At 42.6% G+C, this 11,933-nt stretch overlaps 1 protein-coding gene across 1 annotated transcript in view; it reads right to left on the bottom strand.

Moving 5' to 3' along the window:
* The window catches only part of TM2D1 (TM2 domain containing 1), a 49,795-nt gene extending 43,293 nt beyond the window's left edge, over positions 1 to 6,502 (bottom strand). Inside the window, exons 1-2 of the mRNA XM_032296830.1 lie at positions 6,040 to 6,502; positions 4,488 to 4,561 (exon numbers count right to left, since the gene is read on the bottom strand). Of these exons, the coding sequence (XP_032152721.1) occupies positions 4,488 to 4,561; positions 6,040 to 6,203 (238 nt within the window). The 5' untranslated portion in view covers positions 6,204 to 6,502. The remainder of the gene's footprint in view (positions 1 to 4,487; positions 4,562 to 6,039) is intronic.
* Positions 6,503 to 11,933: the final 5,431 nt, after the last annotated feature.

The following is an 11,933-nucleotide window of genomic DNA, read 5'->3' as shown; positions in this document are numbered from 1 at the left end:
AAATGAAAAAAAATAAATGGGAAAAAAAAAAAAAAAAAACAATATACATTTTGCAACATGAATTCAGTCAGAAGTTAGAATAAATAGTGGTTACCCACTGAGGCAAAATAGCGACTATAAAAGACTATGAAGAGGGCTTCTGGCATGTTGATCATGTTGTTTCTTGATCTGGAAACATTTACAGGTCTGTTGTTTGTGAAAATCATTTGAATTATACTTACATACACTTTTCTGTAAATATAATATATTTTTAATTTTTTTAAAATTTTTTTTATTTTAGAAACAGGGTTTCACCATGTTGGTCACGCTGGTCTCCAACTCCTGACCTCAGGTGATCCACCCACCTCAGCCTCCCAAAGTGCTGGGATTATAGGCGTGAGCCACCATGCCCTGCCAATATACTATATTTTAATACAAACTTAAGAAAATAAAGAAGACTTCTGTCAAAGGACCATAACAAAATTTTCTGGAGGTAAAACCTAAGTATGTTTTTTGCATTTCAGTGATAGAAAAATTGAAAACACTGGCTGATATATGTGTATATAACCTAGACAGAACACTTTTTTTTTTAGAGAGTCTGGCTCTGTCGCCCAGGCTGGAGGGCAGTGGTGCAATCTCAGCTCACTGCATCCTCTGCCTCCCGGGTTCAAACGAATCTCCTGCCTCAGCCTCCTGAGTAGCTGGGACTACAGGTGTGTGCCGCCATGACTGGCTAATTTTTGTATTTTCAGTAGAGACAGGATTTCACCATGTTGTCTAGGCTGGTCTCAAACTCCCGACCGCAGGTGATCCGCCTGCCTCAGTCTCCCAAAGTGCTGGGATTACAGGCCTGAGCCACCTCACTTGGCTGACAGAACACTTCTTGAGGGCCAAGATTATGTCTTCCTTTGTATATCACCTATACCACCTAGCAGATACTTGCCACATAATAATTTCTTAATAAATAAATATAAATAAATTCTCAATCAATAAACAATATTTTTAATATAAATTGTCTTCATTCAATAATTAAAGTAAATTTAGTTTTAAATTATTCATTACAAATAAATACTTTCTCAACAAAAAAATGTGCTTGTTAAATGATATTGAGCTAACCAGGAACCATTTTAAGATCACATCAATTTATTGTCGTTGCTGAATTTCCATCGCCTTTTGTCCCAATTTTTACTCACTAGCCCCAAAATCCCCTCTGTAAAACACTGCTCACATTTATCCCTACCCAAACATTACTTTATGAAAATTAACAGCCAGGTGTGGTGGCTCATGCCTGTAATCCCAGCACTTTGGAAAGCCAAGGCACGTGGATCACTTGAGGCCAGAAGTTCCAGACCAGCCTGGGTAACATGGCAACACCCCACCTCTACCCACCCCCAAAAAGAAAATACAAAAAATTAGCCAGGCATAGTGGCATGTGCCTGTAGTCCCAACTATTCAGGAGGCTGAGGCAGGATGATCGCCTGAGCCTGGGAAGTGGAGTTTGCAGTGAGCCAAGACAGTGCCACTGCAGTCTAGCCTGGGTGACAAAGCAAGATCCTGTCTCAATAAAAAAGAAAAAGAAAATTAGGTTGGGCACAGTGGCTCACACCTGTAATCCCAGCACTTTAGGAGGGCGAGGCAGGTGGATCACCTGAGGTCAGGACTTCAAGGCCACCCTGGCCAACATGATGAAACCCCATCTCTACTAAAAATACAAAAATTAGCTGGGCATGGTGGTGCATGCCTGTAATCCCAGCTACTTGGGAGGCAGAGGCAGGAGAATCATTTCAACCCAGGAGGCAGAGGTGGCAGTGAGCTAAGATCACACCACTGCACTCCCACCTGAGCAACAGAGCAAGACTCTGTCTCCAAAAAAAAAAAAAAGGTAAACATAGTTTGAGAATTTCACAATAGTTCTTCACATACTCAGTGAAAAAAAAACAAAGGAAAAATAATTTTGGCTAGAAAAAGAGAGAGATCACTTAACTCACACTTTTCACAACTCTTAATATTTTTCTCCTATATTAGAACCAAAAAGCATGTTTCTTTTTTTTTCTTTTTTCTTTTTTTTTTTTTTTTTTTGAGACGGAGTTTCACTCTTGTTACCCAGGCTGGAGTGCAATGGCGCGATCTCGGCTCACCGCAACCTCCGCCTCCTGGGTTCAGGCAATTCTCCTGCCTCAGCCTCCTGAGTAGCCGGGATTACAGGCACGCACCACCATGCCCAGCTAATTTTTTTGTATTTTTAGTAGAGACGGGGTTTCACCATGTTGACCAGGATGGTCTCAATCTCTTGACCTCGTGATCCACCCGCCTCGGCCTCCCAAAGTGCTGGGATTACAGGCTTGAGCCACCGCGCCCGGCCAACATGTTTCAAGAGTTATTTTGATATCCTTCTCTGATCAGGACGTAGAATTGATTCACCACAGCTAACCTACGAGCTTTTGTGTGTTTTAAAAAAGGCAGTTAGCTGGGCACGATGGCTCATGCCTGTCATCCCACCACTTTAGGAAACCAAAGCAAGAGGCCTGCTTCAGCCTATGGAGTTCAAGACCAGGATAGGCAATTTAGGGAGACCCTCATCTCTACAATTAACAACAACCAAAAAAAGGTCGGGAAGCCAGTCCTGGTGGCTCATCCCTATAAACCCAGCACTTTGGGAGGCCCAGGCAAGCAGACTGCTTGAGCCCAGGAGTTTGAGACCAGCCTAAGCAACATGGCGAAACCTTTTCTCTATCAGAAATAGAAAAAAAAAAAAAAAGAAGAAGAAGAAGAAAGAAAATTAGCTGGGCATGGTGGTGCATGCCTGTAGTCCCAGCTACTCCAGAGGCTGAGGTGGGATGATCACTTGATCCTGGGAGGCAGATGTTGCAGTGAGCTGAGATGGCGCCACTGCACTCCAGCCTGGGTGACATGATGAGACCTTGTCCTGGAAAGAAAAGTAGTAAGATAATATATGCCTTATATAGGAGATATTGCTTAGTATGTACACATTTATTTTATTTAGATATATTACATTTAAAAGAACTTTTTTTTTTCCCTCTCGAGACAGAGATGGACTCTTGCTCCATCACCCAGGCTGGAGTGCAGTGGTGTGATCTCAGCTCACCGCAACCTCTATCTCCTGGGTTCAAGTGATTCTCCCGTCTCAGCCTCCCGAGTAGCTAAGATTACAGGCACCCACCACTGCGCCTGATTAATTTTTGTCTATTTAGTAGAAACAGGGTTTCACCAAGTTGGCCAGGTTGGTCTCGAACTCCTGACCTTGTGATCTACCTGCCTCAACCACCCAAAGTGCTGGGATTACAGGCATAAGCCACAGCACCCAGCCATTAAAAGGAACTTTGTAAGTAATCCTTCCCTTTGTAGTTAACTTATAAATATGCTCTGATTTGCCTGTTTTACACTCTGAAGTCTTTTATGTCGCAGCTTTCAGAACACAGAGAACAGACTTAACACATAGAGTTCTCAAGTAGTTGTTTCAATCACTCATATGAAAGATGCTAGAAATCTGTCAATACTATTGTAACTCAAGCATCTCACTTCAAACTAGGAAGCAGGCAGCCAGCCATCTCAAAAAAAAAAAAAAAAAGCATTTTTCTAGCCTGGAGGGTTTTTTTGTAGATATGGGGATTTCAAAGGAAATTATACAACTAAAAAGAATTTCTCCTCCAAAAGAAGTCTGCCCTCCTGCCCTCCAGTTAGGTGTCTTCTGGAAAAAAATGTTGAATCCACTTGAGAATTATTAATAAACAAGTTTATAAACGTATACAAAATCATTTTGGTGCCAACTGAATGTTAAATACGCACACACAAACACACACCACAAATCAAATATAAACCAAAGTAATATAATCACAGTAATATAAATGGCATTTACCAAAGTGATATAAACGAAAGTGATGAAATTGCTGGGAAGCATAAAGGACTTCTAGGTATTACAGCATTAGCCAAGAACTATTAGGTAAGTATTCACAGATGATGCAAGTAGAGAGCTAAAGGAAAATAAAAGGAAGGCTTTCTATATGAGGGAATGATACGCTTATTCATTTGGGGAAAATAAAGTATATAAAATATAAGTACACTTGCCTAACTGAATCTGAGAACATCCATACCCAGCCCTATTACTGTTTATATGGTGAAATTTCACCATTTCAGAAGATGCTTTTTTTAATCAAATACTGACAACCCTTAGCTGGTTCTCCAATTTTAAGTTACTCCAGAAACTAAATAATGTTATAACTTGGAAAAAATGCATTTATTAATTACCTTTATTTTTATTATTATTATTTTATTTTTTTTACTTTTTAAGATAGGGTTTCACCATGATGGCCAGGCTGGTCTTGAACTCCTGACCTCAGGTGATCCACCCACTTCGGCCTCCCAAAGTGCTAGGATTACAAGCGTGAGCCACCGCACCCGGCCTATTAATTACTTTTAATGATCCTACATTAACCTATGAAATAATGTTTTTAAAATTATTTTTAAAGACACATTTCTGGAAGTCTTACCATGAGCTGTGTAGTTTGTACAGTTAACTGGTTCTTGCGTAGCTTCATTTATTTTTGGATCTTTACAAATATATGTTAAAAAAAAGTTAAGGAAATATGGACTACATTCCAACACAACACATTATCATGCCTTTACTATTCATATTATATACTCATGTTGATATTCACATGTGCATAGAGGTTGCTAGTTTGTCCAAGTCAATAAGCATATGTACAAATATATTTTAGTATTGCTAAATAATACCTGAGGCAGGAGGATCACTGGAGCCCAGGAGTTTGGGAAGAATAGCCTGGGCAAGATAATGAGACGTCTGTCTCTACAAATAATATACTAATACATAAACATTACAATAAACCTTTAAATTTGTGCCATAGTCACATTTTCACTCATGAGAAAATAGAGTTCGAATAAGTCACCAAAGGTTACAAAGCACAACAGAAATTTGTCCACTGAGGCCCGGGGTAGTAGCTCATGCCAAGGGGGCTGCACATTGCTTGAGACCAGGAGTTCAAGGCCAGACTGGCCAACATGGCGTAATCCCAATCTCTACTAAAAATACAAAAACTAGCCGGGCACAGTGGCTCACGCCTGTAATTCCAGCACTTTGGGAGGCTGAGGCCAGCGGATCACCTGAGGTCGGGAGTTCGAGACCAACCTGACCAACATGAAGAAACCCCGTCTCTACTAAAAATACAAAATTAGCCTGGCATGGTGGTTCATGCCTGGAATCCCAGCTATTCGGGAGGCTTAGGCAGGAGAATCACTTGAACCAGGGAAGGGAAGGTTACAGTTAGCCAAGATCTGCCATTGGGCTCCAGCCTGGGCAACAAAAGCAAAACTCCATCTCAAAAAATAAAATAAAATAAAATAAAAACACAAAAATTAGCCAGGTGTGGTGGTGCATGCCTGTAGTCCCAGCTACTCATGGAAGCTGAGGCAGGAGAATTGCTTGAACCCAGGAGACGGAGGTTGCAGTGAGTTGCGATGGCGGCACTGTACCCCAGCCTCGGTGACAGAGTGAGACCCTGTCTCAAAAAAAGAAAAAGAAAACAGAAACCTGTGCACTGGCAGTCTAGCATCTCATGAAGTTTGAAGATGATATGAGGTAATACATATGAAGTTAACGATAAATGGGCAACACACATTGGCTAGATTGTTACTAATTATTTGTCTTCCCCCTGGGAAGAGTTGGCAAACATTTCCAAGGTAGAGACTATCAATCCTTGTATTACTTGTGTCTAGAATGGGGCCTGGCATACTTCATCTACATGTTTTATTGAACAAGTAAGCACACTGATAAAAAAGAAAAAAAACTGGATCGAAGAGGAAGCGCCAGTGACTAGTAAAATCATAAAGAAATCACAAACGTTGGCCTCTGGCCCTTCCATCTCCACAACTCTGTTCACCTTCAGGGATCTCTCGGTCTTCAGAAGCCACAGAGCAAGTTACCGTTTTCATTCACTACAGCCCTAGCCCGTGCTGAGGGCAGCGACCCACCTGCGACCCCAACTCTACCTCGCCTCCATGGGGGGTGTTCCCCACAGAGGATATTGTCCCACTTTGAGGTCCTCGCACTTAAGCGACTCCTCGCCCCCGGCAGAGGTGGCAACAGCCCCCCAGGGTCCTGTGGTGACTGAGATGAACCACAGGACACCGAAGAGTCTGACAGTCACGGCCTCCGGAGCACACGAACCGGAGGGCCAGGCGGCCGCCATCTTGGAGACAGACACTTCCTTCGCCACTTCCGCTTCCGCCTCCGCCCAGGAGCGGGCGGGAGAAAGGCAACAGAGCGAGGTTCTTAAAGGGACCTCGCAGAGGATAGAGGCACGTTCCGTCAGTTCACGTGTTTTTTTCCCTGTGAGCCCGTGGAATCACATTGGGAGACCTTTTTAAAATATGCGTGTCCCCGGTCCCTCGGGGCGAATTTTCCCCACGAATCCTTGGAAGGAGTTAAGGTTGATCTTTGAGTGCTGGAGGAAAGAAGCGACTGGTTTAGGCAATCAGGTGCTTCACCTACTACTCATTTCCGCATTCTTTGCTGCGGTTTCTCGGTCTTCGCAAAGTGCCAGCCGCGCCTGACGTTGGAATCAGTGCTTTCCTGACATAATCGCTGTTAGCCCTGGTAGGATTTGGGTTTACAGATAAAGAACAAGGCTCAAAGACGCTGAAACACACTGACTTTAGTCACTCAGTGACTGAGTCGGAATGAAATGGATGTTTGCCAGATTTCAGATCTGTGCTCTTACTGACATAATGTCCTCCTGATACTTTAGAGAAAGATTTTGGAAAGCTGCCACGAACAGAACTTAAAAACTCTGAGAGACATTACACCTTAAAAAAAAAAAAATGGACAATTTAGGTGGGGGATAATTTGGGGGGTGGAGGCTGTAACAAGAGGAAACCAAGTAGTCTATGACTAAATGAAAGTTTAAGATTTTTTTCCTCCATCTGTTGTTTTTAAATTTCTATATATTCTAAAAGTTCTGTGATGGGGGACTTTAATAGTGAGAAAAAAAAATTTAAGTTTAATCTTTTTTGTCTAACAGTATGAAAATTTGAATTTGAGTGGTGCTTCTTCATTCATTCGTTAGCACTAACTTTGGTGGTTCTCAAACTTTTGAGTGGCATCTGAATCTCCTGTAGTACTTATCAAAACAGAATGATAGACCCCGCCCTCAGAGTTTCTGATTCAAGAGAGCTAGAGAGGGACAGGATAATTTCCATTTCTAACAAATTCCCAAGTGATGCGGATGTTGCTGGTCCAGGGACCCCACTTTGAGAACATTAATATAATGTATTATGAGAAGTACAATTTTTTTTTTTTTTTTTTTTTTTTGAGATGGAATCTCACTCTGTCACCCAGGCTGGAGTGCAGTGGCAAGATCTCGGCTCTATGCAACCTTCGCCTCCCGGGTTTAAGTGATTCTCTTGTAGCTAGGACGACAGGCATGCGCCACCACACCCAGCTAATTTTTGTATTTTTAGTAGAGACAGGGTTTCACCATGTTGGCCAGGCGGGTCTCAAAGTCCTAGCTACGAGTGATCTGCCTGCCCCAGACTCCTAAAGTGCTGGGATTACAGGTGTGAGCCACCACTCCCAGCTTCATTTTGGAATATGTAGTCTGGAGGACATGAAACTATTTGAAGTAATATTTGAATGTTGTAAACTACCTTTTGAAATTTCCTTTTTTGTTGAGGCAGAGTTTTGCTCTTGTCGCCCAGGCTGGAGTGCAATGGCACTCAGCTCACTGCAACCTCTGTCTCCGGGGTTCAAGCAATTCTCCTGCCTCAGCCTCCTGAGTAGCTGAGATTACAGGCACCCGCCACTATGCCCAGTTATTTTTTGTATTTCTACTAGAGGCAGAGTTTCACCATGTTGATCAGGCCAGTCTTAAACTCCTGACTTCAGATGATCCACCTGCCTCTGCCTCCCAAAGTGCAGGGATTACAGGTGTGAGCCACCGCAGCTGGCCCTAAAGTTTTTATAGTAAAACAATTGCGCAGCATTCCTATGCTATTTTTAAGATGTTTATACATAATATTTATGCTTTAAATCAGGTTTAAATTATTTAAATGAGAAATTTACTGGTTCATTTATAAAGTTCCTATTCTCAGTGGACTTCTTCCTTCTCTCTCTTTTTCCTTCCTTCGTTTTCCCCTTCTTTCCTTTTTTTCTGTCCTCTCTCCCTCCAAAAAGAAAAAAAATTGTTTTTAATTGAGTATTTGCTATGTATTTAGCATTAAGCTAGACCCTAGGCTCAAAAATTGAGGCAAAAACCAGGCACTTAAGCACTTCCTGTTTGGTAGGGAAAAATACAAACAGTTAAAATACTATTTGATAATTGCTTGATAATTCTTACGTTAGACACACATACTAACTGGGCGCTGTGGCTCACGCCTGTAATCCCAGCGCTTTAGGGGGCCGAGGCAGGTGGATCACCTGAGGTCAGGAGCTCAAGACCAACCTGGCCAACATGGTAAAACCTCGTCTCTACTAAAAATACAAAAATTAGCTGGGCATGGTGGCACACGCCTGTAGTCCCAGCTACTTGGGAGGCTGAGGCAGGAGAATTGCTTGAACTTGGGAGGCGGGGGTAGTATACATGACTGCTTAAAAATGTATAGCCTATTTCTGCTTTGGAGAAAGGAAGAAAAAAAAAATGTATAGCCTAGCTGGGCGCGGTGGCTCATGCCTGTAATCCAGAGAACTTTGGGAGGCCGAGGTGGGCGGATCATGAGGTCAAGAGATTGAGACCATCCTGGCCAACACGGTGAAACCCCTTCTCTACTAAAAATATAAAATTAGCCAGACTTGGTGGTGCATGGCTATAATCCCAGCTACTCAGGAGGCTGAGACAGGAGAATCGCTTGAACCCGGGAGGTGGAGGTTGTGGTGAGCCAAGATCATACCATTGCACTCCAGCCTGGGCAACAAGAGCAAAACTCCATCCCTCCCCCATCAAAAAAAACAAAAAGAAAAATCTGTCAAAAGGGCCAGAGGTGGTGGCTTACGCCTGTAATCCCAGCGCTTTGGGAGGCCAAGGCAGGCAGGTCACAAGGTCAGGAGTTTGAGACCATACTGGCCAATATGGTGAAATCTCGTCTCTGCTAAAATTACAAAAATTAGCTGGGCGTTGTGGCAGGTGCCTGTAGTCCCAGCTACTCGGGAGGTTGAGGCAGGAGAATCGCTTGAACCCGGGAGTCGGAGGTTGCAGTGAGCTGAGATCATGCCACTGCACTCCAGCCTGGCGACAGAGCGTCAAAAAAAAAAAAAAAAGAAAAAAATATCTGTCAGAAGACAAAATTACAACAAATTTAATTATAGATCTAATTAACTTTTATTTTTTATTTATTTATTTTTTTTTTTGAGACGGAGTTTCACTCTTGTTACCCAGGCTGGAGTGCAATGGCGCGATCTCGGCTCACCACAACCTCCGCCTCCTGGGTTCAGGCAATTCTCCTGCCTCAGCCTCCTGAGTAGCTGGGATTACAGGCACGCGCCACCATGCCCAGCTAATTTTTTGTATTTTTAGTAGAGACGGGGTTTCACCATGTTGACCAGGATGGTCTCGATCTCTTGACCTCGTGATCCACCCGCCTCGGCCTCCCAAAGTACTGGGATTACAGGCTTGAGCCACCGCGCCTGGCCCCTAATTAACTTTTAATCACAATTCCAGAAGAGGGGCAGCCTTCATTCTATACATTAGAAAGAAAATTCCCACTAGGCAATAGTAAAGCAGTGCGTTTTACAAGATGGGAACAAGGAAATAGCAATAGAAAAATAAGCAGTTGGAAGCTAGGCCTGGTGGCTCATGTCTACAATCCCAGCACTCTGGGAGGCCAATGTGGAAGGATCACTTGAGTCCAGGAGTCGGAGTTCAAAACCAGCCTGGACAACACAGACTCCATCTCTACAAAAAGTAAAAAATTGCCTGGGCATGCCTTTAGTCCTAGCTACTCAGGAAGCTGAGGCTGGAGAATCACTTGAGCCCAGAAGTTCAGGGCTGCAGTGAGCTGTGATTGTGCCACTGCACTCTAGGCTGGGCAATAAAGCGAGACCCTGTCTCAAAAAAAAAGAAAAAAGGAAGAGGAAAGGGGAAAAAATGAAGGGTTTTGTAAGTGTTTTTTCTAAGTGTTAAAGCAGAGGCGACTTCCTTATGGAGACTCAAGTAGACTGGAATCTCCTGTTTTCAGAAAAAATTGATCTTCTGGGGATCTATCTGCTTCCTTGAACCATCAGTTGAGCATGAGGAATTTTATTTATTTGTCTTTTTATTTTTATTCATTTTGTGACGAAGTTCACTCTTGTTGTCCAGGCTGGAGTGCAATGGTGCAATCTTAGCTCACCGCAACCTCCACCTCCTGGGTTCAATCAATTCTTCTGCCTCAGCCTCCCGAGTCACTGGGATTACAGGCATGCCCACCACGCCCGGCTAATTTTTTTGTATTTTTAGTAGAGACGGGGTTTCTCCATGTTAATCTGGTTGATCTCGACCTCCGGAACTCAGGTGATCCGCTCGCCTTTGCCTCCCAAAGTCCTGGGATTACAGGCATGAGCCACTGTGCTCAGCCCTCTTTGCCGATTAATCCCATTACAAAATCAATTTTTACAGATGATTATGTATGATTATGTGTATACTTTTCTACGGTATGTAAAACTAAAAAGAACAAAAATGTTTCCCCCTGAAAGTAAAGAAACAATACAAAATTTTTGACTCTTGAACTGGTGAAGGGTTAAAAAAAAAAAAAAAGTTGCTTCTTACTGCCCCTTAATCTATTTTCTCATGGCTCAGCAAAATATATTGCTTTATTTCTTTGCAAACACAGTCTCTGATCACATGATCAATGCATTGTCTAAATTTAATAAGAACTTAAATCTCAATCTTTTCAATGCCTAATTTCTTTGTCACATAAAAATTCTTTAGAATTGTATAGAAAGCAAAGGACATAAATAGCACAAGCCAAGGTGGAAATTGTTGGCAGAGACGTGAGGAAAAAGGATTACAAGTGAAGCCTGAAATGTAGTTTCTGGTGGGATTCAAGGGCGCTTACCTTGGATCTCTATATATTGGATCTTTTCATTAAGGTTTTCACAGGCAACTGATTACATTAACAGATAGTTAACAGCAAAAGTTTCTGAGGGAACCAACCTATTGTTTCCATAGTTAGGACAGAAACATCAGGTAAAAGATTCTTCCTCCCAGTCTCTCTCTCTCTCTCTCTTTGTTTTTTCTTTTAGAGACAATCTCACTCTGTAGCCCAGGCTGGAGTGCAGTGGTGCAATCTTGGCTCACTGTAAGCTCCACCTGCTAGGTTCAAGCAATTCTCCCTGCCCCAGCCTCCTGAGTAGCTGGGATTACAAGTGCCTGTCACCATGCTCGGCTAATTTTTGTATTTTTTAGTTTAGCCATGTTGGCCAGGCTGGTCTTGAACTCCTGACCTCAGGTGATCCACTACCTCGGCCTCCCAAAGTGCTGTGATTACAGGTGTGAGCCACTGTGCCCAGCCTCAAACCTTTTTTTTTTTTTTTTTTTTAATTTGACTGGGATGTGCTGTGGCTGTGATCTTTTTTTGCGGCGTGGGAGGTAACAGGGGAAGGATCTGGGAGGCCAGGCAGGGAAGAAGGGGAGGAAGCAGCTGTGATCTTTTTCTCTGGTGATAAATTGATAAGTTTAGGGCTGTGCTACAACTTTATTATACCCTTCTGCACAACATTTGAAATTTGACTCTATCCATACTGTAGACTCCCCAGTATTTGTGATTATGTCCTTTTTTCTGTGCACTGATCTAACCACCCACCATCAACAATCAAATTAACTTTGATTCACCACTTAATAAGGCTTACTATTATATGCCAAGTACATTTTATCTTCAATGTCAAATGGAGGACCTAAAACTGACGTATCAAAGTCCTGCTTCTTTTTTTTTTTTTTTTTTTTAGACGG

This window comes from Sapajus apella, unplaced genomic scaffold, assembly GCF_009761245.1.
Source record: "Sapajus apella isolate SASKATOON/1434 unplaced genomic scaffold, GSC_monkey_1.0 scaffold36, whole genome shotgun sequence".
Lineage (NCBI taxonomy): Eukaryota > Metazoa > Chordata > Mammalia > Primates > Cebidae > Sapajus > Sapajus apella.
Note: the sequence above shows the minus strand (reverse complement) of the source record. Positions and strands in the feature narration are given on the sequence as shown.